At 56.6% G+C, this 27,780-nt stretch overlaps 11 protein-coding genes across 11 annotated transcripts; 7 read left to right on the plus strand and 4 right to left on the minus strand.

The window, feature by feature from the left end:
- Window positions 1–49: 49 nt before the first annotated feature.
- DICSQDRAFT_64944 (uncharacterized protein) lies at window positions 50–823 on the plus strand (the record flags this gene model as incomplete). The annotated part of the gene is made up of 1 exon (XM_007367657.1): window positions 50–823. The coding sequence occupies one exon, from the start codon at window positions 50–52 to the stop codon at window positions 821–823; it is 774 nt and encodes a 257-aa protein (XP_007367719.1).
- A 630-nt stretch (window positions 824–1,453) lies between these two features.
- On the minus strand, window positions 1,454–2,957 carry DICSQDRAFT_181893 (uncharacterized protein). Its single transcript, XM_007367658.1, has 5 exons — window positions 2,798–2,957; window positions 2,255–2,707; window positions 2,106–2,192; window positions 1,974–2,042; window positions 1,454–1,913 (listed from the first exon to the last, which is right to left on the minus strand). Exon 5 carries the CDS (start codon window positions 1,664–1,666, stop codon window positions 1,478–1,480), a length of 189 nt encoding a protein of 62 aa, XP_007367720.1. The 5' UTR covers window positions 1,667–1,913; window positions 1,974–2,042; window positions 2,106–2,192; window positions 2,255–2,707; window positions 2,798–2,957; the 3' UTR covers window positions 1,454–1,477.
- A 775-nt stretch (window positions 2,958–3,732) lies between these two features.
- Window positions 3,733–5,036, plus strand: DICSQDRAFT_64767 (uncharacterized protein; the record flags this gene model as incomplete). The annotated part of the gene is made up of 5 exons (XM_007367659.1): window positions 3,733–3,796; window positions 3,863–4,020; window positions 4,081–4,258; window positions 4,371–4,711; window positions 4,788–5,036. The coding sequence occupies 5 exons, from the start codon at window positions 3,733–3,735 to the stop codon at window positions 5,034–5,036; spliced, it is 990 nt and encodes a 329-aa protein (XP_007367721.1).
- Window positions 5,037–5,345: 309 nt separating this feature from the next.
- On the minus strand, window positions 5,346–6,073 carry DICSQDRAFT_171954 (uncharacterized protein; the record flags this gene model as incomplete). The annotated part of the gene is made up of 2 exons (XM_007367660.1): window positions 5,346–5,866; window positions 5,935–6,073. The coding sequence occupies 2 exons, from the start codon at window positions 6,071–6,073 to the stop codon at window positions 5,346–5,348; spliced, it is 660 nt and encodes a 219-aa protein (XP_007367722.1).
- Window positions 6,074–6,825: 752 nt separating this feature from the next.
- Window positions 6,826–7,396, plus strand: DICSQDRAFT_138497 (uncharacterized protein). Its single transcript, XM_007367661.1, has 2 exons — window positions 6,826–6,852; window positions 6,913–7,396. The coding sequence occupies exon 2, from the start codon at window positions 6,915–6,917 to the stop codon at window positions 7,239–7,241; it is 327 nt and encodes a 108-aa protein (XP_007367723.1). The 5' UTR covers window positions 6,826–6,852; window positions 6,913–6,914; the 3' UTR covers window positions 7,242–7,396.
- A 265-nt stretch (window positions 7,397–7,661) lies between these two features.
- Window positions 7,662–10,605, plus strand: DICSQDRAFT_138498 (cytochrome P450). Its single transcript, XM_007367662.1, has 13 exons — window positions 7,662–8,104; window positions 8,191–8,285; window positions 8,343–8,434; window positions 8,492–8,535; window positions 8,595–8,732; window positions 8,796–8,934; window positions 8,989–9,233; window positions 9,294–9,360; window positions 9,425–9,685; window positions 9,754–10,065; window positions 10,120–10,152; window positions 10,218–10,246; window positions 10,306–10,605. The coding sequence occupies exons 1-13, from the start codon at window positions 7,978–7,980 to the stop codon at window positions 10,500–10,502; spliced, it is 1,779 nt and encodes a 592-aa protein (XP_007367724.1). The 5' UTR covers window positions 7,662–7,977; the 3' UTR covers window positions 10,503–10,605.
- A 1,229-nt stretch (window positions 10,606–11,834) lies between these two features.
- DICSQDRAFT_181897 (uncharacterized protein) lies at window positions 11,835–13,277 on the plus strand (the record flags this gene model as incomplete). Its single annotated transcript, XM_007367663.1, has 3 exons — window positions 11,835–12,311; window positions 12,364–12,561; window positions 12,618–13,277. The coding sequence occupies 3 exons, from the start codon at window positions 11,835–11,837 to the stop codon at window positions 13,140–13,142; spliced, it is 1,200 nt and encodes a 399-aa protein (XP_007367725.1). The 3' UTR covers window positions 13,143–13,277.
- A 255-nt stretch (window positions 13,278–13,532) lies between these two features.
- Window positions 13,533–16,509, minus strand: DICSQDRAFT_181898 (uncharacterized protein). The gene is made up of 4 exons (XM_007367664.1): window positions 16,384–16,509; window positions 15,942–16,337; window positions 15,612–15,888; window positions 13,533–15,554 (listed from the first exon to the last, which is right to left on the minus strand). Exons 1-4 carry the CDS (start codon window positions 16,390–16,392, stop codon window positions 13,714–13,716), a joined length of 2,523 nt encoding a protein of 840 aa, XP_007367726.1. The 5' UTR covers window positions 16,393–16,509; the 3' UTR covers window positions 13,533–13,713.
- A 1,499-nt stretch (window positions 16,510–18,008) lies between these two features.
- Window positions 18,009–18,460, plus strand: DICSQDRAFT_171959 (uncharacterized protein; the record flags this gene model as incomplete). The annotated part of the gene is made up of 3 exons (XM_007367665.1): window positions 18,009–18,062; window positions 18,121–18,167; window positions 18,244–18,460. The coding sequence occupies 3 exons, from the start codon at window positions 18,009–18,011 to the stop codon at window positions 18,458–18,460; spliced, it is 318 nt and encodes a 105-aa protein (XP_007367727.1).
- Window positions 18,461–19,469: 1,009 nt separating this feature from the next.
- DICSQDRAFT_108722 (MFS general substrate transporter) lies at window positions 19,470–21,905 on the plus strand. Its single transcript, XM_007367666.1, has 13 exons — window positions 19,470–19,691; window positions 19,750–19,794; window positions 19,861–19,920; window positions 19,989–20,105; window positions 20,168–20,249; window positions 20,311–20,454; window positions 20,512–20,658; window positions 20,716–20,793; window positions 20,845–20,888; window positions 20,952–20,998; window positions 21,074–21,319; window positions 21,379–21,510; window positions 21,566–21,905. Exons 1-12 carry the CDS (start codon window positions 19,578–19,580, stop codon window positions 21,449–21,451), a joined length of 1,197 nt encoding a protein of 398 aa, XP_007367728.1. The 5' UTR covers window positions 19,470–19,577; the 3' UTR covers window positions 21,452–21,510; window positions 21,566–21,905.
- Window positions 21,906–24,163: 2,258 nt separating this feature from the next.
- DICSQDRAFT_138502 (uncharacterized protein) lies at window positions 24,164–27,197 on the minus strand. Its single transcript, XM_007367667.1, has 11 exons — window positions 27,082–27,197; window positions 26,981–27,023; window positions 26,844–26,916; window positions 26,743–26,792; window positions 26,667–26,690; window positions 26,519–26,608; window positions 26,169–26,465; window positions 26,018–26,114; window positions 25,904–25,965; window positions 25,746–25,842; window positions 24,164–25,691 (listed from the first exon to the last, which is right to left on the minus strand). The coding sequence occupies exons 1-11, from the start codon at window positions 27,122–27,124 to the stop codon at window positions 25,554–25,556; spliced, it is 1,014 nt and encodes a 337-aa protein (XP_007367729.1). The 5' UTR covers window positions 27,125–27,197; the 3' UTR covers window positions 24,164–25,553.
- Window positions 27,198–27,780: the final 583 nt, after the last annotated feature.

A 27,780-nucleotide genomic window follows, 5' to 3' on the forward strand; every position in this document is an offset into this window, starting at 1 on the left:
GCACCAGTTCGCAGAAGCGATTGAACAGAGCCAATACTTCCCGAACCTGATGACCCCCGACGCGCTGCTCGACCTCCACAACAGCAAGACGTTCCCGCCCTCGCGGCACACGCCCTATGCGAACACCGTCGTCGTCCGCAACAACCCCTCCATCTTCCGCGTGGCGCGCGAAATCGAGGAGGGCCAGCGCGAGGAGGCCGTCGTCGTCGACGAGATCGAGAGCTCGACGGACGCCATGAAGCCCATCAAGTTCCTGCACCTGCCCCCCGGCGAGCTGAACAAGCTCTACCGCGCGTCCGTCCTCCGCTTCGTCAAGCAGCAGACGGGCAAGGGCAAGATCGAGCGCATCGCCATCCTCATCGTCGTCGGCAACGGCAACGGCCTGCTCGGGCTCGGCGAGGGCAAGGGCGCGGACTTCCCCTCCGCGCTCGCGAAGGCGTTCCCGCAGGCGGTGCGCAACATGGACTACGTCGAGCGGTTCGAGGACCGGACGATCTGGACGGAGATGGAGAGCAAGTTCTGCTCGACGCGCATCCTCCTCCGCCCACGCCCCGTCGGGTTCGGGCTTGCGTGCAACCCGATCATCCATGAGGTGCTGAAGGTCGCGGGCATCAAGGACGCGAGCGCGAAGGTGTGGGGGAGCAGGAACCAGTACCAGGTCATGAAGGCGATCGTGCGCATGCTCTTGCCAGGGCGCGAGCCGACGCTGATGGGCAACGGCCTTGGGAGGCGCGGGCGGACGATGGAGAAGGGCAAGGAGTTGCGGTCGGCGATGGAGATTGAGCGGGACCGTGGGCGGAGGATCGTGCCGCTCCATACGTGAGCTCGAGGGCACTGCCGGTAGAGTGGTCGCAGCATACGTGTATATTTTGGCTAATTGCAGCACTTGCTCTCGCGAGCGAAGACTCTGGTTGTCTGCTCGCTGTCTGCATAATATCGTCACTTGCAGTAATGGTTCAATGGTTCTTGTCGGTTTGTATCTGCTTGTCCTGTCCAGATTGTCTTCGGGCTTTCTCTCGCCGTCCTTCCTGTTTGTCGTCCGCCCATTGTAACGCGGACAGACGTGGGCCGACAGTGTCGCGCGTACAAAAAGCGCAGCAAGCGAGCCGACGAGCTGGAGGACAAGATGAGCTAATCGCCGAAATGCTCTTTCCTTCGCTGTCTCTTGTCGCGCACTTCGATAATCCGCTGCGATTTATGCATCCTGCAATCCGACGCCGACGCAACTGTATTCTCTTTTCACTACGGCGGAACTTGCGGTGGGTAGTCGCTCCGTATGCATGTCGATATTCGCTGAAGCACAGTAGAACATATGAGTCTACCTTAATGCGTAAAACGCAGGTTTCTCCATCGACGCGGCACATGTATGATGTCTTATTCCAGGTTGCTGGTAGAAACCTGCCGTATGACCTCCAGAACAGCTTCATGACCTCATTCTCACTAGAAGAGGCAAAGAAAAGGAAGCGTGAGGGCTCTTCTATGCGCCCTGATTTTGCAGATCCAGGGTGTGCCTCCTGTGAATGTCTTGTGCCTTTGATACCAGTGAGGAACACGGTGCGCAGACCAGAAGAGCAATGCAACCGAAAGTGCCCAGCTGCAGGAAAACAAGCGTGTCTCCATTGATTGTTAACAACGCTGCATCAAGAGCCGACTTCGGTGTACTCATTTCCGCGAGGCAACGACTCCGTTTGTGCGCCAATGCTCCTCGTCTTGGCGGTGATCTGTCTATTCTGTTCCCAGTTGTGCTGTGTACATTATCCTTGTCTCCTTCGATTTGCTGACATTACAACATCACAGGTCTACAGACATGTACAATCGAAGCCAGAAATATACAAGAGCGCGACAGCCAGTCACTCGAAGGTCATCATGGAAGGTTTGCAGAGGATCGGGGTGCCCATCTCAATCCCAACCGTCTATATCAAGCCGAAGTCAGCAAGTAGAGCAGAGGAGCAAAGGTGCAGGCTGCCACGCACTGTCGCTCTTAGGTTCCTCATCGACCTTCGGGTGGATGAAGTGGTTCAGGATCGGACCGTCGTTGTTCTCTGTGGTCGAACGACGTCAGCATGGCCTGCGGCAGAGCTGTATGAGGAGTCTGAGGAACTCACGGCGGCGCTCGAGGGCGGCAGGCGCGGCCTGGACGACCAGCGCAAACGCAAGGACGAGAAGAGCGAGGACGGAGCGCATGATGGCGTCTAGAACGTCAGTGAGGTCAGTGCACTGTTACGGGAAGGAGAGGGGACAAGGGTCACGATACCGTTTGGGGCAGGTCCGGAGGGCGGAGATGGTCAGAGGGCCGCAAGAGGTGCGTATAAGTACTCTAGGCCCTCTCCGAACCTTCACAGCAATGCGCTGTGCTCCTGGCCCGGCCGCTACGGAAAGGAAGGACAATTGTGGAGTGGCGGCAAGTCGCACCGCGCGTTGCGTGCTTGCTTCGCGGAGTCAATCTTTTGCCAGTGCGGTACGGCCGCAGGTGCCAGCTTCTGCGCGGGCGCACGCGCGGTGTTACGCACCGGGGCTAAGAAAGCGTGCGGGAAGCCTGTTGGAAGCTAGAATTGGGTGTCAGGCGAGCGAGGCGACCACGTCCTCGAGACCCGCGACACCCCTACAGCCCGTCTGTCGGTGTCGAATGCGGAGTGATGGACCGGACTGATCTCGGTAAACCCCACGCAGTCATCGTGTCGATCGCCTGCAGCATACCGCGAGCTTTGTAAGTACTGTTGAGCGTTGCTCGCGCATGTGCACTGTGCAGTGGCTAACGTCTGCAATCCCCATCTGACGCGTTACGACCGCCGCTTAGCGTGCGCCACAACGGCTTTGGCGGCGGCTATCGCGCTCGTCCGTATATCAGCGACGCGATCGGAGTGGTTTGCACTCCGAAGCTTCCCTCTAAGTAGCACACTCCGGTGAGCCCACTTCCGTCATCAGAAACGCCTAGGCCATTGGCGCATAGCGTGTCGACAACCCGTTCTGGTTGCGCTACTCCCACCCCAACCCCACGGACCCACGTGTGCTTATCTGCGGAACAGCAGATGTAAGGCCGGATGAGCGCGCTTCAAATGGGAGCAAGCTGCGTCTCGTGTGCAGACAGGCCGTTAGCATTTGCCTCCGAACAGCTCATCGTCTTCTAGTGGTTGATACGCAGGTTGGCGGACTCCAACGACGAGCAAAGGAGACCAGAAGAGGCGGGTTGCATCGCACAACGGCGGATGGCCGCATGGCGCCACCCTAGCCTTGTTCGTTCACGGGCCGTTTCTCATGCCGGGAGCTCTCCGGGGCTTAGTGGCAGTGCGCTCCAATGGTCTGCTCACAGTCTGTCAGCCGGCCTACATACGTTACCCACCTAATACGCAGTATCCCGCCGGAAGGCTCCTGTGGTACGTACACGCCCTACTGTCCTGCTATCCCGCGTCCTCCAAGCCCTTTCTGACTAGCTTGTCAGGTAACAGGTCGACCATTCGAGTCCCATTGCCGTCCAGTGGCATCCCATCCTGACATTTGCGTCGCGGATGACATGGGAACTCGCTAGTATGTCGTCGGTTGCGCCGTTGTAGCGCCGCCCGGCGTCCGGTTATCATGAGAACTTTCGCTTGCAAATACCCGCAGCTGGCGTGCAAGCAAAAGCCTCCGCGATTGCAAAGCGTCTAGTGATCGCGCGGCTTCCTTCCCTTCCCCCGACCTTCCCGAGCTGACGACCGACTCCCCAGCTCGAGTCCCCTGCGGCTTCCCGCCAACATGGTGCACTTGACGAACGACCTCACGGCTCTGATTGGGTTTGCGTGCGAGGCTACGCTTTGGGGTAGGTTCTCACCATTCTGTCTGTTTGGCTTGTCGGACTGATCGTGGGTTCTGATTGCTCTCACAGGAGGGTATGCAATCCTGTTCATCGTCTCGATCATCCTTCTCCGTCGACGAAGCCTCAAAACGGAGCTGAGCACGCCTGTCGTCGTGGCTCATGTCGCGCTGTTCATAGCTTGCACAGTGCACTATGCGCTAGAGTTCAATCACTTCTATACGACCCTGGTGCGTCGACTACCTCTTGTGATGCCTGCTGAGCGAGTCGCTGACTACCCAGCTTTGAAGGCGGCAAAGGGCGTAGATGGATACGCAAACGAGACGACACAGCTCGTCGGAGCCGACATCTTTCTCTCGCTATGTGATCTTCTAGGAGACTACATCCTGATTTACCGTTGTTGGGCACTGTGGGGCCGGAACTACTGGATTATCGCCCTTCCATCCATGTGCGCCATCGCGGGCTTCGGTGCGTGTCGCTCTTCCCTACGCCCCACACTCGCACACACATTCCTTCCCAACCGTCCCGACTCCCACGCGCCCGAACGCGCACGCTGACCGCCCGCCTGCGCACCACGCAGCCTGCATCATGCAAGTCGTGCACTACGTCGTCACGCTCGACCCGACGTCGCCCACCCCACCCAAGCCGATGCTCCCGCTCACGCTCGCGGGCTACTCGCTGCCCCTGTGCACGAACGTCATGGCCACCGCACTCATCATCGCCCGCATCTGGTGGCTCTCGCGCCCGACGCCCGGCACGGAGGGCGCGTTCCGCTCCGCGCGTGCGATCTCGCGCTCCGCGATGGCGACGATCGTCGAGAGCGGCGCGCTGTACCTCGCGATCCAGCTCACGTACGTCGTGCTGCTCTCGCTCGAGAACCCTGTGGACGCGATCGTGGCGGTGATGGCCGCGCAGATCTACGTGCGTCCATTTGTGTTTGTGCCTGTGTCCTAGGGGGGGATTGGCGTTGCTGACATGAACGGATCGGGAATTTCAGGGTATCGCGCCGACGCTCATACTCATCCGCGTCATGCTCGGGCTGTCGGTGGAGACGACGATGGAGCCGGGCGCCGCGACGCCTATGGTCTGGGCGTCGGTGTCGAAGAGGTACACCACCACGCACGAGCAGAGCAAGATGGGACTCAGCGTGGACACGGGCGGCAGCACTGCGGCGGGCAGCAGCAGCACGAAGGTGTACCACACGGACTCGGATTCGGTCGAGATGAAGCCTGTGGAGGAGGTGTAGTTGCATCGTTGTTGAACTTTTTAGTGTTATCGCTCCTTTATCGTGCGTTGTACGAACACATGTCCTGCGGTGCGGATTGCGCTTTATACCATGTGTATATGTACATCTATTTCTACTACCACAATGCGATCCCTTCTGCCGTCTGCCGTAACGTGAATTACACTTCCGCTAGCCGAATATGAAGAAATGAAAGTCGCGCGATCGCCTCGTCGCAACTGAAAAGATACAAGGCGTCTACTTTACAACAGTGGTCGCGACATTGAACGAGAACGAAAGGAGCGCATACAATCAGTTTCTCCACAACCAGGTTCACATCCCCCCCTTCAGCTTCACGACGTGCTCATACGTCTCGTCCGGGTTGATCTTCCCGTCCGCCGGCGGCACCGGGCTCTTCGCGGGATGCTCCTCCAAATACTTGCGCACCACCGTCCAGTCCTTGCACCGGTGGATCGAGTTGATCCCGTCCGCGGCCCACATCCAGTCCCCGTCCTTCTCCTCCCGGTACGCGGGCTCGAGCGTGACGTCCGAGTTGCAGAGCACGATCTGGCGGAGGTAGCGCGTGCAGTGCTCGACGTGGCGCGCGAAGCCCGTGCGGTTCGTGGCCATCCCGACGCGGATGACGTCGAGGCAGTGCATCTGGTGCAGCATCGACGGGAAGAACGTGCGGTTCATGGGCCCGAGGTCGGTGAAGCCCACGGTCTCCCCGGGGTACTGCGCGCCCCACTCCTCGTCGGACAGGAGCGAGAAGTGCGGCGCGGGGTTGTTGAGCGCGAGGCCGACGCTGGGGAGCTTGACGGGCAGCTGCGAGGGGAAGTCGTCCCCGATGTACGCTGTTGGGGAGGTCATGTCAGGCGGGACTCGGTCGATGGGGAGTGGTACTAGGAAGGGCTGGACGTACAGTAGACGCGGGGCGGGGGCACGAGCTTGTCGAAGACGTTGACTATGATGCCCAGAAAGACGACGTTGACGGCGGTCATGAAGACGAGGGCATACGTCAGGAGTCGGATGACCGACTTGGGGTCGGAGGCGAGTGCCATCGTAGCTGTAGGTCCCGAGTCGCGCGTGCAGCTGGGAAGGGGGCTGGCACCTTGAGCAGCATTGTATTATTATGAAGGATTCCCGCGATAGTGCGTTCCGATCTCAACACTGCGAACCTCCCAGCGCTGCACCGCGCTGCGCGCCCTTGAAAAACGCGGCAGAGCGCGCTGTCCTCGTCCCCACTTCCATCTGCCCAAACCGGCGCGAGAACTTCTAGCGTCGGAAGATAGCCTCTGCGCAGGCAGGACCCCGGAAATGCCCTCCTCGAACTTTCGCGCCCACATCACCGAAAATGGTCTGCTCCGAGGCTCTCGATGGGTGCGAGTGAGGCGAGGACGCTGCTGCGGTCTCGCGCGGCCGGCTGCAATGCAGCCGGACCCACATGACCCGCATACCCTGGCTTTCGAATCGTTGGCACAATAAGCGTGTAAGTAGCATTTTAGCAACGTCTGTGGGTCTATATCAGACTTCCTTGGAATCGTGTATGTCGACCGCGTGCCGCGGTTGCTGTAGTTCGCAACTCGGAAGATGCACAAAGAGTGGACGATCCCATAGTGGGTATCTCCACACGGCATTTGGACAAGCTCCCGAGACCGGAGCGCGGCAGACATCCCGTGTGAGCGCGGTCGAAGTGCTGCTAGACCTCACTTAGCCAGATCCTGAGAAAAGGAAGCGGGTGTTCACCCACCTTCCGGAAGAAATATACATATAGCCATTACCTGTGTGAGGTTACCATCCCACCTGCTGGTATCTCTCGCAGACACAAGACGTCGTCGCAGTAAGTGATCACCTACTTACAGTGGATAGAGGGAATCCTGACGGACTACGGTTTGTTCAGTCATGTCGGGATACATACACCTCGCCGGCGACAGTGTCGAAGACACCACCAAGGACCAGGCTTCCAAGGAAGCGCTGCTGTCCGCCGACTCCGAGCATGATCAGTGGTCCGACGAGCAGACGTCGACTCGAGCCCGAAGCAACCTGCGAGGCGTTGTGTACATCGCGCTTGTCCTGCTCCTCGTGAACGTCCTCGTGTGGGCGATCGCGGGGTCGAAGCTCAGGACCATCTATCACACCATCCAAGACAACTTGGACGTCGTTGACACGCGCCTGCTCCCCCGGCCCGATGTAGGGAACGGCGTAAAGCTGACAGCACAATCACCATGAGGAGCACTAGTAGGAGCTGGTAGCGTTGATGCACGCGGAGACGTGTTACGCGGGGTGTACTCACCTCTGTAATCAGAGGATCTCGCTGTAGACCAAGAAGATAGCAGGGGACACTGTATGACTTGAAGCACAACACAAGGCCAAGCTTGTTGTCGAGGACAGACTTGCGGGGAAACACCAACGCATATCTGAGGTTCAAATTGAACCATCTGAGTCCAATTCTACCACAAGCGCTATTATTAGATGGGTATCGTCCTGTTAGACGCCGCAGACGATCACCCTCAACCTTTGCCTTGCACCCATCGCTCCGAGTCCGGGATGCCTGGCATTGCCTGCAAGCTTCTTGCTCCGCCTTGTCGGACGGAAGCATGTGCAATCACTATCAGACGATTCGGAAGCCCCGGACGTACTTAGATGCATCCTTGTCAAGAAGCGCTGATACTGATGCTTTACAGCCTTCAGGCATTCCTTTCCCATGGCGCGCACGAGCAACTCCCGCATCTTTCCTTGTCTCGCGCGCCGAGCGAGCCGCTCTCCTCCTAGCGTGACGGTGTCCCCAACCGGTATCCGACTCGGCGATAGATGACACAGCCGCAGCTGCAGCTCACGGTACGTCACGGTGCACAGGTCGAACGACCGCCCGGGCCCTGAGCGCTGCATCTTACTGGCACCCAAGGTCGTCTGTCCACGATCACTGAGAGCCTTCGACACCTCTACCTTAGGCACACGGCACTCCATGACACTTGTAGTGTGGATTGGCACCCTTCTCGGGGCTTTTGTGCTCTGGCAGCTTGTAGGACGACTTTCGGCGCCCAACGGTTTGGCGACCGTCGCTGGACCGCAGAGAGAACGTTGGCTGACCGGTAGGTTTGCACGATCACGCTTGCTGTTGCTGTTGTAGTGCGTCGCCTCGTTTCCGCGGTATGCTGACAAGTTGTTCCATTTACAGGTAACTTCCACAGACTGTTCAAGGACGGTCTCGAGTACAATCTAGGGCTTATTCGTCAGTATGGCGGTGTGGTAAAGGTCTACGGGCCTCTTGGGGTACGTATTCAGATGACTGCGTAATGACGGAACAGGCGCCTGACTCGGACTTTACAGGCCCAGCAGCTACTGGTCTCCGACCCGCGTGCCTTGCACCACGTCGTTGTCAAGGACCAGGACGTCTACCATGAGACTGATATGTTCCTCATGTGGGTCCTGCGGTCCAACGATAGCCTGTTGGGAGTTCTCTGACAGTGTGCTTATAGGACCAACCACCTTATCTTCGGCGAGGGTCTGATCGCAACAGTCGGTCGGTATTCTTGATTGCAGCGGGGAATACAGACAGTGAACCGAATGTATGTAACGCAGGGGAGCAGCACAAGAAGCAGCGCAAGATGCTTAATCCGGTCTTCTCGCTCGCCAATATGCGAGCGGTGCTGCCCACAGTCGCGCCTATCGCAAATAAGCTCCTCGAGCGCATTCAAGCACAGCTTTCGGAAGGTGGGGGTATGTGTGTCTACTCCAAACAAGTCTCAGCTACTGGGGCGCTGACATGGGCCTGCTCATTAGGTACAGCTGAGATCGACGTTCTCCCTTGGGCCGGGCGCGTTACCATGGACCTTTTGGGCGGCGCGGTCTTGGGCATATCACTGGACGCCCTGGACCCCGAGAAGACGAAGGAGCACGCGCTCACCATTCGCAAAGTCAGGTACGCAGAACGCGAGTTCGCTTCCCTGTGCAACCATTTATGGCCCCCACGCAGCCGCGCGGCTCTGAAGGTGCTCGTCCTTCGACCGTTCATCCCGATGGCCGTCCGGAATTTCTCGCTCTACTGGCGCAACAAGATGGTCGACTGGCTGCCGTGGCCGGCTCTGCGCGAGATGCGCGAGCTGTCGCGCACTCTGGATAGGTGTGCGCGGAACGTCTTCCATGAGAAGAAGGATGAGCTGGAGAACGGCATCACGAACGATTACGACGGCCCGCGGAGGAGCTTGATGACTATCATGCGTAAGTCCTGTGATGGGATGTTACTCGCAGCGCGTTGGCCTGGTGCTGAGTAGCGAGCAGTGGAGGCGAACCAGTCCGGCTCGGAGAAGGAACGATTGACTGATGAAGAGCTCATCGGACAGATCAAGTACGTGGTCCCCGCGCCTTCATAGTTTCTGTAGCTTGTTTCACATTCTTTTGACCTCCTATAGCACCCTTCTCATCGGCGGTGACACGGTGACAACCGCCGTGGCGCGCGTCTTCTGGATCCTCGCTCGCGAACAGGGCGCACAGGCACGTCTACGGAGCGAGATCAAGAAAGCAAAGATGGCGATCGCGGTCGACGACGGCATGGAAGACGAGTGGGAGAAGGTTCCTCTCTCGTACGACACGCTCGTCAGCCTGCCCTATCTCGACGCCGTCGTGCGCGAGACCCTGCGATTGTACCCCCCGACCAGCCTGATCAACCGCGTGTACGTCATATGCATATGTGGCCCCCCGTTGTTCTTGCAGACGCGACGCTGAGCATTGCATCCGACAGCGCGACAAAAGACGCTGTCCTCCCTCTCCAAGACCCCATCCGCACGACGGCCGGCGAAGAGACCACGGCGGTGCACGTGCCCGCGGGGACGAACATCATCATCTCCATCCTCGGCTCGAACCACAATAAGCGGATCTGGGGCGACGACGCGGACCAGTGGCGCCCCGAGCGTTGGCTGACTGCAAGCGGGGAGCGCATCGGGTGGGGTAAGAATGTCGACCTCGCGTTCGACGACGACGCGGAAGGTCATGTCGCGGAGGGCACGCCGGGGTACAGGAATGGGGTCAAGTACCCCGGGGTCTACGCAACTATGTGAGTTTATTGGGAGTTGATGTGGCACGGAGTGCTGACGGTGTGGCTTGGCAGGATGACTTTCCTCGGCGGTAGTCGCGCCTGCATGTGAGTAGGACCAGCAGCTGAGAGGTGTGCGGTACTTTGCTGACGTTGTTCGCTTTCCGTTGCAGAGGCTTCAAGTTCGCGGAGATGGAGCTGAGTAGGTCGCCCGTGTTCTACGCCCTTGTTCTCGTCTAACGCAGCGCGCGTGTTTTGCAGAACAAGTCCTAGCGACGCTCATCTCGTCCCTACACTTCTCCCTACCTTCTGCGACCAACGAAGACGGCGTGCGCAAGGAGATTTATTGGCGCATGGACGGCTTGCAAGTCCCCGTTGTCCTTCCGCCGCATGGAGATGGCAAGTCTCCAAGTGTACCGCTGGACGTGAGGGCTGCGAGAGAGACCGATTTCTTGTAGGACGCACCAATGCAATGTGATCAATATGTATCAACCAATCATCCATGTTCCGGAGTCATAGAGGATGTCTTCGCTCCGCAATGGAACCCCTGGTACCAACGGCGTAAGCTGAGATTAGAAGGATGCATCAACAAATGCAAGGCAACGTGGTAAGTTTCAGTCGAAGATGCTACTACCCACTCCTCAAAAAGTTGAGAAGGCATAAGGAGATTCGCATATTCGTTCCACTGTGTTGAACAACACCCATTAGTCGTGGTAGTAAACGGAGAATTTGAGTAGAATTCCGGTTGTGGTTCTTTGAATCAGCGAACGAATTGGCTTACTAGGGCAGCATGTGCGAAGATATACCCGGAAGGCACCTATCCAAAAGCTCAAGGGATATTTGGATGTTGAACGTTGACCATACTGTTTGATTAGTTTGGTGAGGGCCGTACGCGGCCAAACGGGTTCGACCTTTTTGGCAAATCGAGCGCCCGTTAATGATGCCGTTCCGCCGCGCGTTTCGGACAAGGTTACGCTCGCCTTATTCATCACCTACTGTGGCTCGCAATGCCAGCGGCCGCTCCTCAGCCAGATCAAAGCACAACTGGACACTCGCATTGCGGTCTACTGGCGCCGACATCTCCACCAGCCTAGAGGAGGCATCGACCGGGGGTACGTCCGACTCCTTGTCAGTATCAGAGCCTGCAGTCAGTCTTTCGTCACGGCGGCATACACACACACGTGCGGTAGTTCACGAATTCCTGTACAGCGAAAGCCTTCCGTCAATGTTTGGGCGTAGCAGTGTGCATGATCGTACTCATGTCCGGCACCATTTGTCTTTAAATGGAAAGTGCTCCATGGACAATGCAAACTTGACCAGGAAGGAGTCGTTGTGGCCTTCAAAGCTGCCTGCGGTTCGTGGCTCTTTGTTGAAGTGTGGCCACATCAGTCTAGGTCTTATAAAACCGCACTCTCCGACATGCATTTCAAAGCGCCATGTGCCAAAGCGCATGATGAGCTGCATCCCTTTGTGAACAATGGTAAGGCATAGACTGTCTGGTAATTCATCCTTCAAATGGTATATATTTTCTCTAATTCGATCAGGATATCATAATACGTTGAAGCGTTGCCTATAGTGAAGCAGTCTATTATGAAGGAAAAGGCAAGGTCCGCTTTGTGAGGCCCACATATTCATGACAGGGACGGGTCTACCGCTCGTTGCCAAAGCGTCCTGTCACAACTCTTTATATACGCAGCTACTTCAATCCAACAAACGGAACCATCACCTCCACATTCACCATTGCGTTACCCCTTTCCCCCTATCACCGCCAACCGCCGACCAACCACGCGATGAACAGCACTCAAGGCCGCGGGAAGATTCCTAGGCCATCCAACTGCTTCTTCCAGTACCGCGCAGCAAAGCTCAAGGAGCTCCGAGATGAAGCGGCAGCCCTCGGGCTCAAACGCCCCTCCCAGAGCGAGCTCTCAAAGATCATTGGGCGAATGTGGAGAGAGGCGCACCCGAACGAGAAGGATTTCTACGTCGACAAGGCAGCGCAGGAGAAGGAGGCGCATAAGAAGGCATACCCCGACTACCACTACCGACCACGGAAGAGGGCCAGACAGGCGGAGGAGGATGCGAGACAAACAGATCATGACCGGCAGCCACCTTTTGTCTCTTCGCAGACGTCCACGGCGTCTATTCCGTGCCCGGGCATCGGTGCCACTCCAGGGCTCGTTCTCGGGCCATCCCCCAACGCTGACATCAAGCCTAGGGTTCATCCATCCACCCAGCTCAGCAGTCGCCGAGGTGGCCGCGCAAACCAGGTACGTCTTCGTGCGCGCTACCCCCTCGGCGACTATTGACGATGCCGGATAGGTGCGTGTGGAACCACAAGAATCTGCACCTGTCAGCAAGCGACGGAAAGAAATATCGGAGGCGCCGTTCCTCCCGGGTCAACCATGGGTATTTCATGCCTCCAGGGCGGGCTTGGAGCCACTAGACGTACATATACCAATGCCGCCTCTGCTTCCATACGGAGGACAACTCGGGTGGCAACCAACGGGGTCGGTCGCGGTACGTCATTCTTTCAATCTTTGTGGTTAACAAGCACTCACACGCCTACCGACTAGCCCCCGCAAGCGCCGCACGTGGCTATCACGCCCCTGCCGCCATCGCAGCACAAGTCGCTCCTCGACGAACTCTATGATCCCAGGCTGTCATACTGGGAGACCGCTTGCGCGCCACTCAACGCCGGCTTCTGCGAGTTCGCGTCCTTCGGTCTCGGCGGCACCAATGGTGTACCGGATGCTTCATCCCCGAATCCTCCTGACTTAACTGATAGTGCCTCCTCACCCGAGAGCGTGTCGGACGGTTGGGGCAGTCAGACGTTCACACTACCGACGCCGAGCCCTCCTTCTAGCGGCTCGGCCTCGGTACTGTCCTCGGGCGACGATATATCGTCAGTCGATTTCATGAGGTTCTTCAATGCAGATAACTACGCGACCGTGCCAGGGTCCGCGTCCCTCGCATATCAGGACATGGCTCAGCCTTTCCTGTTCTCACCTAAGGTCGAACCAGGGCAGACCCAACATCTGCGCGACCCGTTCCATGCCCTCCCGCCGAACGCCGTGTGGCCGAAGCATTTGGGCATCTAGGCAAAAAAAAATATCGCGTTTTATCTTGACTGTTGACATACTGTGTATTAGTGGTTGAGCACCATTGTTGGTCTGCTCCCCTTCCGACTCTTGTGACTGTCATATCATCGCCCAGCCTCCTTCCATCGCCTTTTCCCTCCGAGTTCTCGAGCGCATTTCTCGATCATGAGGCCTCTGGCACACACTTCACACCTCCATTCGAGCGACTCTAGATATATTTCGAGCATTCCACATTTAATGGATCTTCCCCTGGACGTTCAGTATCTTCTACCTTTACACATACAGGTCATCTCACCTTGTTTTTGTCTATACCTTTACACTTCGCCCTTACCTTTGCATATAGTTAACGGCCTCAAGTTCAAGCTTGATTCATATCTTCGCTGTTATATTCTTGTATTCGTCGCGTCTTTCGCCTCTGTGTATCCCATCAATAGAACGCCTCCCACCTCTCCATAAAGAGCACACCAGTGCGAGCGTTCTGAGGGAATCACCCTCGACAGTTATGACATCAACCGAGAGTCACAAAGCAGATTTGACTATCCTCTCACGAGCGAACGGTCCAACTACGTAGCTACGCTTTTCTCTTCCTCGTCTTTGCCCCCGCACTCGGCGTCTTGAGCAGCGGCGGTTGCGCCCCCGCCCTTGTGCTCTTCCTCCTACCAAATCTGACAGGCGACATAGGCTCGGGCGAGGACGAACCCACGCTCCCTCCCGCTGCAGACAACCTGCTCGACCTCCTCGTGACCGGCGCAGCACTAGCGACATCAGACGAACGCGTCCTGCGTGTCGTGCGGCGTGCAGGGGTAGGCGCGGGGAGGGGCGCGATGTCGTCCTCTTCTTCATCCTCCTCTTGCGCGTCCGACTCGTCCATCAACCCTCCCGGGATGCTCCGGCCGAGATTTTGGTCCTTGACGGACCGACGGGAGCGCGTCGACGTCCTCGTGCGCACAGGCTCCGGCTCGGGTTCGTATGCAGGTTCAGGCTCTGGCGGGGGGTCGCGGGCTGCTCCCCGTGCGTTCACGGTGGCACGCATGCGCTTGACCTTGCCTCTACCCGTAGACGCGCTTCGTTCCTGCTCCTTCTCCCCATAGCCCTCGCCCTCACCATCATCTTCAGGCAAGAACGCCCCAGGAGGCAACATCGCCTCTGTCTGGGTCCTCGCGAGCCTCGCCCCGCTATTCGTCGCGATCTTCCTCGAGCTCGAGCCAGCCTCCTCGTCCCTGCTGCGGCGGAAGACGGAGACGGAGAACTCTCCAGAGACATCCATGTCCGCGCTATCCTCCAAGTGGCGCGCCACGGAGGCGGACTCATCCGGGTTGCCTCCCACGCCCCGCGCATCATCGCTCTCGCCGTCAGAGAGCTCGGAAAGCATGCTGATGTCTGCGTCGTGCGGGCCCCTTATCGAGGACACGGACAGGTTCGCGCTCGCCTCCGCGTCTGCGCCCCCGACAGACATTCGACCCTTCGCAGGCTTGGACTTCCCCGAGATCGAGGTATTGCCGAGCTCGGAGAACACAGACACAGGCGTGGGCCGGGAGAGAGATGCGAAGAGGTTGGGACGTTTCGCACTCGTAGAGGCGGCTGGGGGTGGCTGGTAGAACGCGTTCGGGGCGGCGTTCGCGCTACCTGCGGTGTCGAATAGAGACTTCCCAGAACCGAATATGCTTGGGATTGCGGAGCCGTTTGGCGCAGAAGCCTTAGATAGCCAGCCGTTGGTAGTCGTTGAAGCGGCGGAAGCAGAGGGCTGAATTGTGATGCCGCCGAATGTGAGGGGGGCCGAGGGTGGCTTGGGCATTTGTGGTGCAGGGGGAAACGAGGACGTGCCAGCAGTGATGGGCGGGCCCATGCGGGATATCGACGGGAATACCTCTTCTACCGCAGGAGCGATCGGTGCAGGGCCGCCGAAACGTGGCGCATTCGACCGCTGCGGTATAGGCGGGGTAGGGGGCATGACGGTGGTTTTGATGACGCTCGCGCTGGGGGATGGCGCGATGTGCTCCCAAGACATACTCGCGCTCAATTCCGCCGTCTTGCCCCCCTTACTAGTGCCCTTGCCCTTGTCTCCGCTAATGCCGCGACCTTGCGCAAATTGCTCCAGCTCGAGCTCAAGGAGGTTGCGCTCCGCAGCAGGCATCGTGGCCATGAGCTCGTCCATCATTTGCCTGCGCTCGTGCGCCGCCTTCTGGCCCTTGTCACCGCCACGCGACACGGACGAGAATTGGCGGTCGAGCTTGATGGCGGCAGCGTGCTGCCCGCTTTGCACGAGACGCACGCAGACGAGGTCCTGGATAATGGGAATGGAGGACACGGGAAGGTGGGAAGGGGGGTCGAGGGCATAGCCGTGAACGAGGTCTTGCTCGTAGCCGGAGAAGGGAAACGCGACAAGGTGCGTTAATGGGGTCTTGCGTGGTGCTGCAGCGCGACATTGCTGAGGATAACGCATAGAGGAACCATAAAATATGCACTTACGCGTGAGACACCAGTCCAAGATTTTGCGTATGAGGCGTTCGCGCGTATCGCTCGCTTCAGAGAACGAACGCTGGTACGACCACGCTTCTAGAAGGCTCGACTCTGCCAACGCAATCGTGTACGCGTCAATATCGTCAGGCTCCGTCAAAAGTGGTTTAGCTGTCCTGATGTATCGTCGGATGAGGGCGTGCGAGTCTTCAGACAGTGACAATGCTTCAATGACTTTGGACGTGTAGTCACGATTCAGACGCGCGTCACTCAGGATGGACACGGCTTTCTGCAGACCGTTCGGTTTAGAGCACGGATGTGGGAAGGGGGAGGCAAACGCACCTGTATATGGATACCCGAATCCAGATGCCAATACGCATCTGAGAGGGCCGTGAACTGGGGCAGAATGGCTTTCACTTTACTGAAATCGCTCTCCCGGCCATCCTGATGCCACTTCAGGAGGAAGTACACGAGACAATCCTTCTTCAGGGCATCGAATTGCGAATGGGAAATTGCTTCTAATAGTCGCCTCAGGCCGTCTGGGCTACGCGGAGGGTAGAGCGTTTCAGGATGTCGGATACCGCCTGATGTAAGGAGTATGTCGAAGATGAGCACGTCGGACATGTGTGCGCGTCGCATCTCGATTTCTTGAGGCCGAGGGTCGCGCCACGCAAAGTGCTCATCATCCATATCGAAATATAGAGCGTAGTTGTCCTCCTCCATAGACATTGATATATCCTGGTCTCTTCAGCAAGGCACAGCTGAAGTACTGAGGAACACTTACGAGATCCATGGCAGGTGATACTGTGTGCGTGCTGAAACAACAAGTGAAGGGTACAATGGCAGAATACACGTGGGTGTAAGTGTCGGTTGGGTCGTGGACGTCGTAATCTGACAAGCGCTTCCGATGAAAAAAAACAGTAGCCTCGGTGGCGAGATTCTCGACGTTGGAGGCGGCGGCGGCGGCGAGGACGGTGGGAGGGGTGGCGAGGACGCCGCGGCTGTCGACGACCAACTACACACGCCCGCGCCACAAGACGCCATGCACAGCGCGATAAACTGGATGCAGTATTTGCGGCGGATGGCCTTAGCCGTATATGCGTCGTACTCGTTGTCTTTTGGAGGCGGCTTCCTATTCTCAATAACTAGGAGCTGGGACAGTAAGCTTATGTGGGCCACTGCGTCGTGGACATGGGCGCTTGTGACTTGCAGTCTGAGGCAAGCCATGGCTGCGAACTGCTCTGTAGGTCAAGTCAGCGGCAATAGGGACCATGAGGGTATCTCGTACTTTATTTAAAAAGTAGCTTTGTCTGAAGAAGTAGTAGATGCTCATGTCGGATTGGAAGTGGGAGCCGTGGACGTCGGAGGCGCAAGGCACCGACGGGGAAACATAGGACCCCCGATTATTCTCCCAAAGGAATGATGCCTGATCCGGACAAAATTGGCCACCCAAAAAGGCCTATGCCTGATCCAATCCGGCCAAATCGACGTCCAAATTCTGGATGGCCTGGTGCCAAAGTCCGGACAAAACTGGTCCAACCAGGCAGAGGCCTGATCCCCATCCGCCCTTAGGCGGCCCGGTGTTGGATGATAGCTACCCGGTCCTGACCAACAGTATCGCTCATTGATCACCAAGGCTTGCAAACCGGTGTCGCTATCTCTTTTTCCTTGTATCCCGGAACATAAAAGGACGTTTCTGCATTTCCGGCGGTGAATAGAGAAATTGCGCAAGAAGCGCTGGAGGGCAAGAGGTAGGGCAGCCTGCTGAGTGACAGAATGTCTTGCCTCTCCATTTGCAAGATGACCCCTAGCATATTCTATGTTGTCCAGATTGCCGTAGATCTCTCAAAGAAACAATATGGACGTTCCCTGAGCGAAAATTTAGCCTCTGGGCGCCTGATCTGCCCAAACCAGACAACATCATGCCGCCAGATGGCCTGATCTATAGTCCGGCCAAATTTGAGCACAAATCCGGAAGGCCTGGTCGAATCCGGACAGATTTGGCTCCCGGAAAGGCCTGATCCTTCGGACATTTATGGCAAGATTTTGGAAAATCGGATCATTCCTCTGAGTGAATAACCGGGGGTCCTGGAAACATCGGGAATCCCCGTTGTTGCTGTAGGCATTTGCCGAGAGTGTTTTCGGCTCCGCTTCAAAAGGATAGCGCCTCGACGCGTCATGCACGTGACGATACCGTCGCTGTTGAACGATGACACGACGAAGCCGCTCGTCCCTGAACTCCAGTAGGTAGGCCACGTAGGTTGCGCCCAACTAAGTCGGCACTTCAGCATATCCTTCCTTTTCGATCAACTCCAACGGATCGAATAGGCTATTGTCTCACTCATTTTCACCGCCCATTGCGTCGTACATAGGGGTACACCTCTACCACTTCGGTGCATATGTGTCTCAATGATCGCTTCGGCTCCAGAGTGGTATGGCCGCTCGTCTTTCGGTCCTCGATTGGTATTTGATCCCTTCCTACATTCCCTGGAGCAAATCCACTGAAAAATCCGTTCCGTAGCTTGGCGAATGGCGCGCCGTGTTCCTCTACATCCTCCTGAGCCTCGGGTACGTCTTCCTTCCCATCTCTTCCCTAAATTTGTTTGTCTCTCGCCATGTAAGCCGTGTGCCTCCGCATGTGTAGAACGGAGTTCGCCGTCTGGCGAGTCCCTCGACTCGTGGGCGCCGTGGTCGCCATCTCCGTCGGCTTCTGCCTGGGGCCGATATTCCCCATCGCGATGAACAACTCGGGCCGTATCCTGGCCCCTAGGTTCATCTCCGGCTCTGTCAGCTGGATGGCAAGCTCTGGCTCTACGAGTGAGGGCGGTGTTTCCATTCGTCACCGGGGAAATTTCGGCTGAAGCCAGTATCGACAGCTTACAACCTTCGTGAGTGCCGTCTTTCCGTGATGTACTGTTATTGATGATCGAGGGCTGACGCGAGCTTGCACAGGTTGTTCGCGATGACGAAAATGCTGCTTATCATTTGGACGTGTATCTCAAGTTATCGTATCACCCCCGCCTCAAGCGAACAGTCCAGGCGTGCTCTGTATGGCTGACGATAACGATTGATACGATGAGTTCGTTCACGGCTACCGTAGACGCCTTACACAAAGCATACACTTTACCTAAGATCACGCTCGTCGACCTTCAATGACTCTCCCGTCGAGACAAATTGCAGTCGAATAGTCGAGCTCAGTTTACAGCAGGTGTGTTCACATATCGCACGGGAAGCATTCCATCGAAGGTATCTCTAATTACACGCATGGTAGTTAAAGGGCAAGTCGAGACTTACGGTAAACAACCTGAGCGCACAAACCAACGTGCCCGCCTAACACGATAGGCTATCACAACAGCTTCCGCTTCCCGGGCTGACATGGTGATCGAGAGCAAGGCGCTCGCTCCATGGGCCCAAATTTTACTGTGCGTCCCCTGTGCACGCTCTGATACCAGGCTATACTCCAGCATCACTATGACATGCCGAATGTTCCTTTGCGACCCAGACTTGGGATGGCTATCTGTGGCGTCCTGAGGACCGGAACTCCGAGTGATGCCTTCCGGGCCGGAATTGCAGAACCCGCCTCGACTCCGGTTACGAAGCTGAAGACATAATAGACTATTACCTTTCTATACAAGCAGTGGGAACACACGCCCTGACTTGCAGTAAGATCGATGTCATGTGTGTGTCGGCAGTTCTGCAGGCCGCCGTCCCTCGGCTGGCGTACCTTATAAACTGTAGCCTCGAGCAAACTCTCTGCGTTCGGCGACCCCAACCCGACCAGCCCACGTTCCCTCGTGTTCAGCAACGACGATGGCTGTCCGTGCCGTCGTTGATGCCGGCCGTGACGAGAAAAGCCCTGCCTCGAGCAGGGCGTCTCCGACTCCGGAGGACTTGAAGGAAGCTGGTGATGTCGTACAGCTGCCGAAGCTTGGGAGCGGACCTATTTCGCAGGATGCTTCGCTAGAGCTGACCCCTCGCATGAAGCGCGATGCCATCCTCCAGTTCGCGACGCTTTGCTTCTCGATTTTCGTCTCTGGTTGGAACGACGGTACTCTGGGTCCCTTGCTCCCACGTCTTCAAGCTGTGTATCATGTACGTTCGGATTGACTCGCTCCGCTGCTGACGGCTGACACTCTTTGCCCCTTGATAGGTAGGGTATACGATTGTATCTCTTATATTCCTGATCAGTTGTCTGGTGAGCGTCCGGTAGATTTGACTATGGATAGAGTGCGAGCTGACCGAATCATCACTGCACACACAGGGTTCCATTGTGGGCTCCTGTACTTTTTTGTACTTGACTGATCGTTTTGGCTTTGGTGTTGTACGTCGCATAGTTCGGATGTTGATCATGCGCCATCCACTGACATACTCTCTTTGTTGTTGGAAAAGGTCATCGTCGTTGCCTCTATCTCCATGATGGTCGGCTACTGCCTGGAGGCTGCTGCTGTTCCCTTCCCTCTCTTCGTGATATCATACTTCTTCAACGGCTATGGTTCCGCTCATCTCGTAAGTCGAATGCTTCACGTTGACTGCACGCCATTGGGCGGATATTGAGTCTTCATTTGTAGAATGCTGGCACAAACGCCTTTCTCGCAAGTCTCAGCGTCGGAAAAGCCTCCACTAGGATGGGCATCCTCCATGCCAGCTATGGTCAGCGACCCTCTGCTATGTAAGTCAGGTATCACAGCTGACGTCTCGGTACGGTTTCAAGGTTTGGGTGCAATGACAGCCCCGCTTGTGTCGACGCAGTTCTCAGGGCTTTCCCGGTGGTCATTCGTCTATTTCACCCACCTCGGAATCGTGTTGACTGCCGCACTATTGCAGTCCGCTGTCTTCCGGTTTAGGTCACAAGAGCGTACGTACAGTCTCGTCCTGTCCCGGATGCTATTTTCTCATCAGCCAGCGCCGCTAGAGTGCTGGCAAGATATCGGACAACCTCCACCAGAGCAGGATTCGGATGGGTGGTTGGCACGATACAAAAAGGTGTTCCGCCTTCGTGCGGTACACCTCATGGCGCTTTTCGCCTTCATATACGTTGGGCATGAAGTCACTGTTGGTAGTAAGTTTCGGTGTTCTTCTATCAGTATTTTCGACATCCGATGAATGGTCACCGCAGGCTGGATCGTCACGTACATTATCAAGCAGCGCCATGGTGGACACAGCTCTGGCTACATTTCCTCGGGTTTCTTTGGAGGTACGTGACTAAACTATGCGTGATGTAGGAGGACTGACCGTTAGTTTAAAGGACTGATGCTTGGGCGCATCGCTCTGCTTCCCGTTAGCAAACTTGTACGTTCAGTCGGCTGTCTACTCTGACCTTTAACACCGGCTGAATGAGCACGTACTCCACAGGTCGGCGAAAGACGCGTTGTCTACGTCTACATCTGCTCAGTCATCGGGTCTGTGCATCTTCTCTCCGCGCTCGATACATTTGCCTTCCTCGCGATTGCTTCCTGACTGTGCTCTCCCATCAGACTCGAACTTATCGTCTGGCTCGTCCCTAACCTGTATTCAGGCGCAGTCTGTGTCTCGTTTGTCGGCTTCTTCTTGGGGCCCATCTTCCCCATACTCATGAATCACGCCGGACGCGTCCTCCCGCCCGACTGCATCTCCGGCGCCATCGGATGGGTCGGCAGTTGGGGCGCTGCCGGGGCCGCCGTCTTCCCTTTCATCACGGGGGCGATCGCGTCCAAGGCAGGGATCGGGGCTTTGCAGCCTGTGTACGTACGCACGTCAATCCTGATGGTGGCACTTACTGACATCAGAGTGCGATACATAGCTTGGTTGCGATGATGAGCCTGCTGTTCATCATATGGATTACTGTCCCTAGCAAGCGGGAGCAGCTCGCCTGAGGGACTGGTTCCTTCGGGATTGGTTCCTTTGGTCATGCAGTATGTACCTCTTATAGATGGTACGTCGTCGTCCCTTCACCCCAAACACAAATTCGAAGATTGATCCCTGTTCAGATTCACTCATGACACTCTAGATGGTTACCTTCATGACTCCATGCTTACGACCATATTCCTCCTTTCAGCTACAACATACATGCGTCATAGACACTATGCAACCGATCTCGCTGTCTGACAACACATCCTTCCGAGAGAAAATCCAATGACATGATAGCAGTGCGCGTTGGGGCACATGTCAGCTATGTATGTGCGTTAAATGTTCTAAAGCTCGAACAAGACGTTGCATACTTGGTTCAGCCCGCGAAGTACAACAACTCCCGAATCCAGTATGCTAACGCACTGTCGCGCAGCACTTTGAATCCCCAGGGATACTATTGAGTTCTGGAACATCCCTTTCCGGCCCCATCACGTACTTTGCTTTGCTACAGGGTTGAATGCACAACATAGTTTAGTGGATCTTCGTTGCCTAGATGTTGCATGTTGCATGCGTTGAAATCGAATATCCAGTGGATTGCGTGCACGCGGGACTCGTGTATCAGGAATCCCTGTCGCCCAATTCACCCGCAGGCTTCGTGCATGGGAAGACATCAACGACTTTATGCCTACGTACATAGTCGCGGATCCATGATCCTTCATCTCCATATTCTACGTCACATAACATCACCTACTTGCGACATTGACAGGCTTTCGTTTGTATGTAAATGCCTATCAATTAATGTTGTTGTGCTTCCCGCCTGCGGGAGCGTCGGTACCGTCCCTATCGGGTCCGAGCACGCGAAAAGGTCGGGATTGAGCTCTACACTGCATCGTTGGGAGTTGGGATGTTGACGACGTCACGGTATGGCGGTATGCCATACAGATCGTGCCTGATCAAAGGGCACATGGTCGCTGGTGGCGTTGTGTACGTCGAGCTGAGCGCGGCTGGGGTGACTCCCAGCGCCGCATACTCGTCTTCTACTAGTAACTCGAGCTAATCTTGACCTGCTGCTAGACTGAACACGTCACGCACTCTTCAGTCTACATCGCATGCGTACAAGATGACAAGTTATGCGCAGGGGTAAGCCTAGTAATGCTAGCCACCGTTCGCGACTGCAACTGAAGAGCCTGCAAGAAGCAATGAAGTTAACGTCCGCTTCATGAAATAAGGCTTGCCCGCTTCGACTCATCTGAGAGGCCTTCTGAGACAACAATCTCCGTGCTTCGTTGGTCATAATCAGCACCCATACAAGCACTCGTCCAAAGCCAGCACAAAGGCAGAAGGCTTCGTACAGGACCCGTCCGCTGGGATGCAGGAAATGACCGGGAGATCTCCGCAAGAGATACCATCACGATCGAGATCTCTGCTCAATAAAGGAACGTCCTGCTATGGATTAGCGCGCATCTCTCCGTGAATCTCATCTCCTCCCCGCCATCTTACACCCTCAAACTCTGTGCCAGCAAATGGGCGGTTCCCTCTGACTGGTAACGAGGGAAGAGGGCGAGGCCTTCGAACCGATATCTTTTCAGGTACGCCCCATAGGACATCAATGAGCTCAGAAGACACAGCGAGCCACATTTCAACCGAATGCGAGGAATGCGTCCATCCACAGTCAGGGCCGACCTATTGACGAAAGACGTGAGTAGATTTTACTGGACTACTACGGATCTGCACGCGCAACTGGCTCTCACTACAGTCTCCTGGAGACGGTGGCAATCACGCGAGCATACTCAACGTACACATGAATTTGTGCCCTTCGGTTTTCTAATGGCGGGCACGTATACCGATCACAAGCCCACACTCACCGGTGCTTGTGCTGCATGCTCTCGGCGAATCAGAATGCTCGTCATAGCGACGCTCACGCAGTACAGAGGCCGAGGGGCTGATCCCACTTGATCCCAATTTCAACCGCAGCCTTTGCTCACGGCCTCGCTACTCGCGCGACCACTTTCTCAGATCATCGTCTCACGCGCCCTAATAGCAGCACCAGGCAACGAGTATCGTCTGGCCTCGATATATCAATACCGATAGAGTCCGGTCCGCAAAGAGCGCCTTATTTCCCAGGTGCCGGTGTTAGCACTCCCGGTGACAATTTGGCAAACCGTGTTCGATGCTAGAACCCCGGACGTGTACTGAGTCCGACATCCATGCATGTATGCGTTCGACACCCTTGCAGGCCTGATGCACCGACGAGCTGACCACTTACCACACCATTCGCCTAGACCCACTGTTTGGACTTCATTCACACCGCACACACAAATGACATGCGGTCTGATTAACACCTTCTGCTGGAAGACAGCGCCAAGCGTGGTCGCCGGACTTGGCCAGCGGGTCAATTCGAGAGCCACGAGGCTGAAGTTTCTCAGATCCCTTCACACCTCGGAAGTCAGGAGAGGTCAATATTATGCTCTTCTCCAAATGCTCGCGCAACTGCACACCGCTCGTACCTGTTCCTGATGTCATCCCCCGTCGCGTAGCAGCATGTCGCTACGATCGGAAGTTCTGAGCGTGGCACCCCGACTATGTACATAAGCACTGTCGTGGTCGGATTACGTCCAATGCTACTCGCGCGCGCAAGTACATACCGACGCTGCCACGGAGCGTGGCCCGGCGCGTTCGCCATCGAGGCGACGTGCGCGGGTGCACATGGCTGCGGATAGCCTGAGCTTGTTGTGGGTCTTCCGCGTGGATATGGGAACCCGCGACGTCGTGCACGTCGGATGCCGACGCTCACGCCTCAGGCCTCAGGCTCCGGGCGTCGCGAACCGCGCTAGAGCGCAAGGGTCGAACGCGCAGCGCGCGGCCTGGGAGACTTCCGATCGCGAGTCCGAATCCGAAGGTCGTCGATGTTCAGCAGGCTCTCGAGCCAGAAGGTGCTTGCCGCTGCGCGTTCGTCTTCCCAGCTGGTCGAGTTCTCGGACTTGGATTTCGGAGGTCCTCCGGTCTTCGGGAGCCTGTCTGCCCACGCGAAACGATGGTCAGGAGAGGACGCGAGACGACCAAACAGCCCATGAGTAACGACAGCAGTGGACCTAAGTATTACACGGAGTATATCCTAGCGACTTCTACTTCTATCTATCCCTTGCACCATTAACGGTCTTTCCGCATGACAGCGACGAGTGTGTAAGCAGTTGGTATGTATATACACGCGATAGCGAGTGAGTGATTGAATGAGCGACGGCGCAGGGCGCGAAACGAGCGGTAGTGTCCAAGTGAATGAGTGCACGAGGCAGGTCTCGGGGATGGGATCCGAGGGAGCCTTCTGTGGAATCGGCGGCCAGGAGAAGCAGGGAGGAAGGGAAGGCAGGCGCAAGGACGATCAAATGCATCCCGCCAAGTCGCAGACGCAGGTCGGAGGAGAGCCGATGGTCAAGTCGAGCGCAGCGCGTCACGAGGGCCGGAGTCGATAGCGGAGAAGGGCAGCGTCGGATGAAGTCCGCGGGAACAAGCAAAGACGATCGAGGGCGCCTGCAGGCAATTTCCGATAGACGAGACAGACACCGAAAGAAAAAGGGAAGATCGCTTCTCAGCACACCACGGTCTCGAACGCACAGCCGACGAGGATAAGGGAAAAGAAAAAGCGCACTTTTTATACAGCAGCAGCAGAGCAAGAATGCAGCAACGATATACACGGTGACGATGACGAGCGTATGTGTTCAAGTTTGTCTGTGGGACTCCCGGTCAACTTCTTTTAGTTCGTTCGAGGCTAGGCAGCAGCGACGACGGTCTCGGTGGAGAGCAAGAGACGGTCGGCAGTATGAGGTAGTGAGAAGCGTGCAAGATGTGGGCTAGGGTCACAGGGTCTGTGTTTTCATCCCGGGGAATAAGATGTGGTGTGGGGTATGAGTGTGCGGTTCCGTAAGGTATGAAAGCTGTGGAGGTCGGAAGCTGTAATGTAGGAACCAAGCCAAGCTATGTGCGCGCCCGCCGCCCGTTCTATGCGCTGCATCACGCGATTGCCTCGATGCGCCGATGCAGAAGGATCGGCGCTGAGCAGAGGGGGACCAGTCGCCCGCCACGCGCTGTCCGCCCCAATCAGAGACGAAGAGCGACGTGAGGAGGACCCGCTCAGTATGGTGGACGCTTGAACTCAGCAGAGATCTCCGCGTCACCAGCCTCAGGGTCGGGCAGTCTCGTCTTCTGAGAGACGTCCTCAGAGTTGTAGTCCGACAGGTGGTCCTCATCAGCAACGGTAAAGGTCTGCATCTGAACGCGGGTAAGTTGCCACATCGGAATACCGACACATGTAGAAACACGTACCTGGACATGAACGCCAGAAGGTCCCTTCATCGGGGATACGGGAACCGTGCCGCGGGTGCCCGTGGGGGCAGCGCGGAAGCTGTGACCGGTGCTCGAGCTACTCGGACACAGCCCGGGTGAGCATTATGTGATGACAAGGCAGGACAACAATGACATACAAGACCTCAGCACCCCTCTGGGAGAAGTTGGTGAGACGGCGCACTGCACGGCAGGCGACGATCTAAGGACGACATCAACATCAATCGAACGTTATATAGCGGATGGTCACGTACTGTCGAGAAGATGGCAGCAGGAACGTTGAAGATGACACTCATGATAGCGTTCAAGTTCAGCATGATGAACACGACCGCCAGCAGGTTGGACAAGAAGCTGTGCGCGCGTCGAGTCAGCAGGAGCACCACTGATGAACGAAGCATGACGTACGCGATGAAGAAGTACATCAGACCGTCCTTGAACAGGAGGGTCATGAGCTGTGAGCGGCCGCCCTTGACGCCGACGACACACTTCCACAAACTGAGAAGCAGGATACCGAGGTCGAAGCACATGGAGTAAATGAATGTCGCGGCAAGGATGGTGTTCTTCGTGCCCGCAACGACGCAACCCTGACCGGGGACCCAGATGGCGGTGAGGAGGACGCCTTGGAGGATGAGAGACCAGTGTCCGAGGATGACGATGACGATCGGGATGACAATGCGCTTGTCATGCGACCACAGAGCCATACTATGCAATGCGGTTAACCTCCGAGAATATCAAATGCTGAAACAAATACTCACGTCCGGATGGACAGGTTAATGCTAGCCAGACCGGATGAGGCCTGGCCCATTATCTGGTTGAAGGTGTACAGAGCTTGACAGTTGACCTCACTGAATTGTCGGAGATCAGTACGGGACGGGAGACACGCATTGTCGACATGGGGCTTACACCGTAGTGTCCAAAGCGATCAAACTGGTATATTCATCAGTTGAGATTGATGTAAAGGACGCGGGGAATGACTTACATGCCGATCATCGTGAACAGCAAGCAGTACCGGTTCAGGAAGTAAAACAACTGCGGAGAAGTTCAGTATTTGCAGGGAAGGCGATGAAAAGCGAGACATACCGCGGGGTAATGGAAGCGCCTCTTGCCGGTGATGAAGGACCACTCAAACTCGAGGGAAGTTACGAACTCCCAGCTAGAATAGAGTCACGTCAATACGCGTCGATATGAACGGGTGTCGTCGAGGCTTAGTAGCTCACAAGTAAAGACCCGAGAGCGCGTGCATGAACTTGAGAAAGACAGCTAGGATAGAACAGGCGATGAGCGGGTGCCCGCGTCGTGAGAGGAATGTAAGACGTACTGCCATCGACGGCAAGCTCGGTGTTGGAGTGCCATTCGACCATGGTGACCTAGACGGATTTGAGGGAGGATGAGGGAACGAGGGTGAGATGAGCCTGGGCCAGGAGAGAAGATGCGGGGGCTGCTCTGAGGTGCATGGATGGAGTGGCGGGGGATATTAAACGGACAGGCGTTTGGGCTGGAATTAGCAAGGGGGGCCGAGACGGAGGATCGGTGGATCTGAGCAAATCTCACACCGGGGACGGTGTCAACTGCCTTCCAGCCACCTGCAGCCACCAGCCCACTCCAGCGAACATCAGACCGCGCTCTCACCCGCTTCTCCCAGGCGCCCGTTCTGCATCCCAGATTCAGTTGGTCACGCTTCGTCACATCCCCAAGCGACGCTCACCGGGTCCACCCCGTCTGGCCGCTCCTGCCAGATCAAGCTGTTCCTTTCAAATCCCATCGCCTCCCCGCCTGCCCTCCCACCGTCCTCCAAGCGAGGGACCTGAGCTGCCATCTGCGTGTCCGCATTTGCGCCCCAGCAACGGCATCGCAATCATGCCATACTCTGCAGTTGTCCGTTGCGCTTCACGGTTAACTTGGGCTAGCGAGGAACTCAAAACTTGCTTGAGCTGCAGGAAGCAACGCATCAGTCAACCTTCTCCACCACCAAGAAGACGGACTAATCACCCGCAGAGCACAACGCCGCGCTGCCCTT

This window comes from Dichomitus squalens, assembly GCF_000275845.1.
Source record: "Dichomitus squalens LYAD-421 SS1 unplaced genomic scaffold DICSQscaffold_27, whole genome shotgun sequence".
Taxonomy (NCBI): Eukaryota; Fungi; Basidiomycota; class Agaricomycetes; order Polyporales; family Polyporaceae; genus Dichomitus; species Dichomitus squalens.

Bases quoted from the DNA above. Each gene is read 5' to 3' on its own strand.
- DICSQDRAFT_181893 (XM_007367658.1), bottom strand. From the start codon at position 1,666: ATGAGTACACCGAAGTCGGCTCTTGATGCAGCGTTGTTAACAATCAAT.
- DICSQDRAFT_138497 (XM_007367661.1), top strand. From the start codon at position 6,915: ATGTCGGGATACATACACCTCGCCGGCGACAGTGTCGAAGACACCACC.
- DICSQDRAFT_138498 (XM_007367662.1), top strand. From the start codon at position 7,978: ATGACACTTGTAGTGTGGATTGGCACCCTTCTCGGGGCTTTTGTGCTC. The intron at 8,935-8,988 runs GTACGCAGAACG...GCCCCCACGCAG, and splicing joins CTCACCATTCGCAAAGTCAG to CCGCGCGGCTCTGAAGGTGC. The intron at 10,066-10,119 runs GTGAGTTTATTG...GTGGCTTGGCAG, and splicing joins CCCGGGGTCTACGCAACTAT to GATGACTTTCCTCGGCGGTA.
- DICSQDRAFT_181898 (XM_007367664.1), bottom strand. The intron at 15,889-15,941 runs GTGCGTTTGCCT...AACGGTCTGCAG, and splicing joins ATTCGGGTATCCATATACAG to AAAGCCGTGTCCATCCTGAG. The intron at 15,555-15,611 runs GTAAGTGCATAT...GTCGCGCTGCAG, and splicing joins CTTGGACTGGTGTCTCACGC to CACCACGCAAGACCCCATTA.
- DICSQDRAFT_108722 (XM_007367666.1), top strand. From the start codon at position 19,578: ATGAAGCGCGATGCCATCCTCCAGTTCGCGACGCTTTGCTTCTCGATT. The intron at 19,692-19,749 runs GTACGTTCGGAT...GCCCCTTGATAG, and splicing joins GTCTTCAAGCTGTGTATCAT to GTAGGGTATACGATTGTATC. The intron at 19,921-19,988 runs GTACGTCGCATA...TTGTTGGAAAAG, and splicing joins ATCGTTTTGGCTTTGGTGTT to GTCATCGTCGTTGCCTCTAT.
- DICSQDRAFT_138502 (XM_007367667.1), bottom strand. From the start codon at position 27,124: ATGGTCGAATGGCACTCCAACACCGAGCTTGCCGTCGATGGCA. The intron at 26,691-26,742 runs GTAAGTCATTCC...TGAATATACCAG, and splicing joins CTGTTCACGATGATCGGCAT to TTTGATCGCTTTGGACACTA. The intron at 25,843-25,903 runs GTATGTCATTGT...GTGTCCGAGTAG, and splicing joins CAGAGGGGTGCTGAGGTCTT to CTCGAGCACCGGTCACAGCT.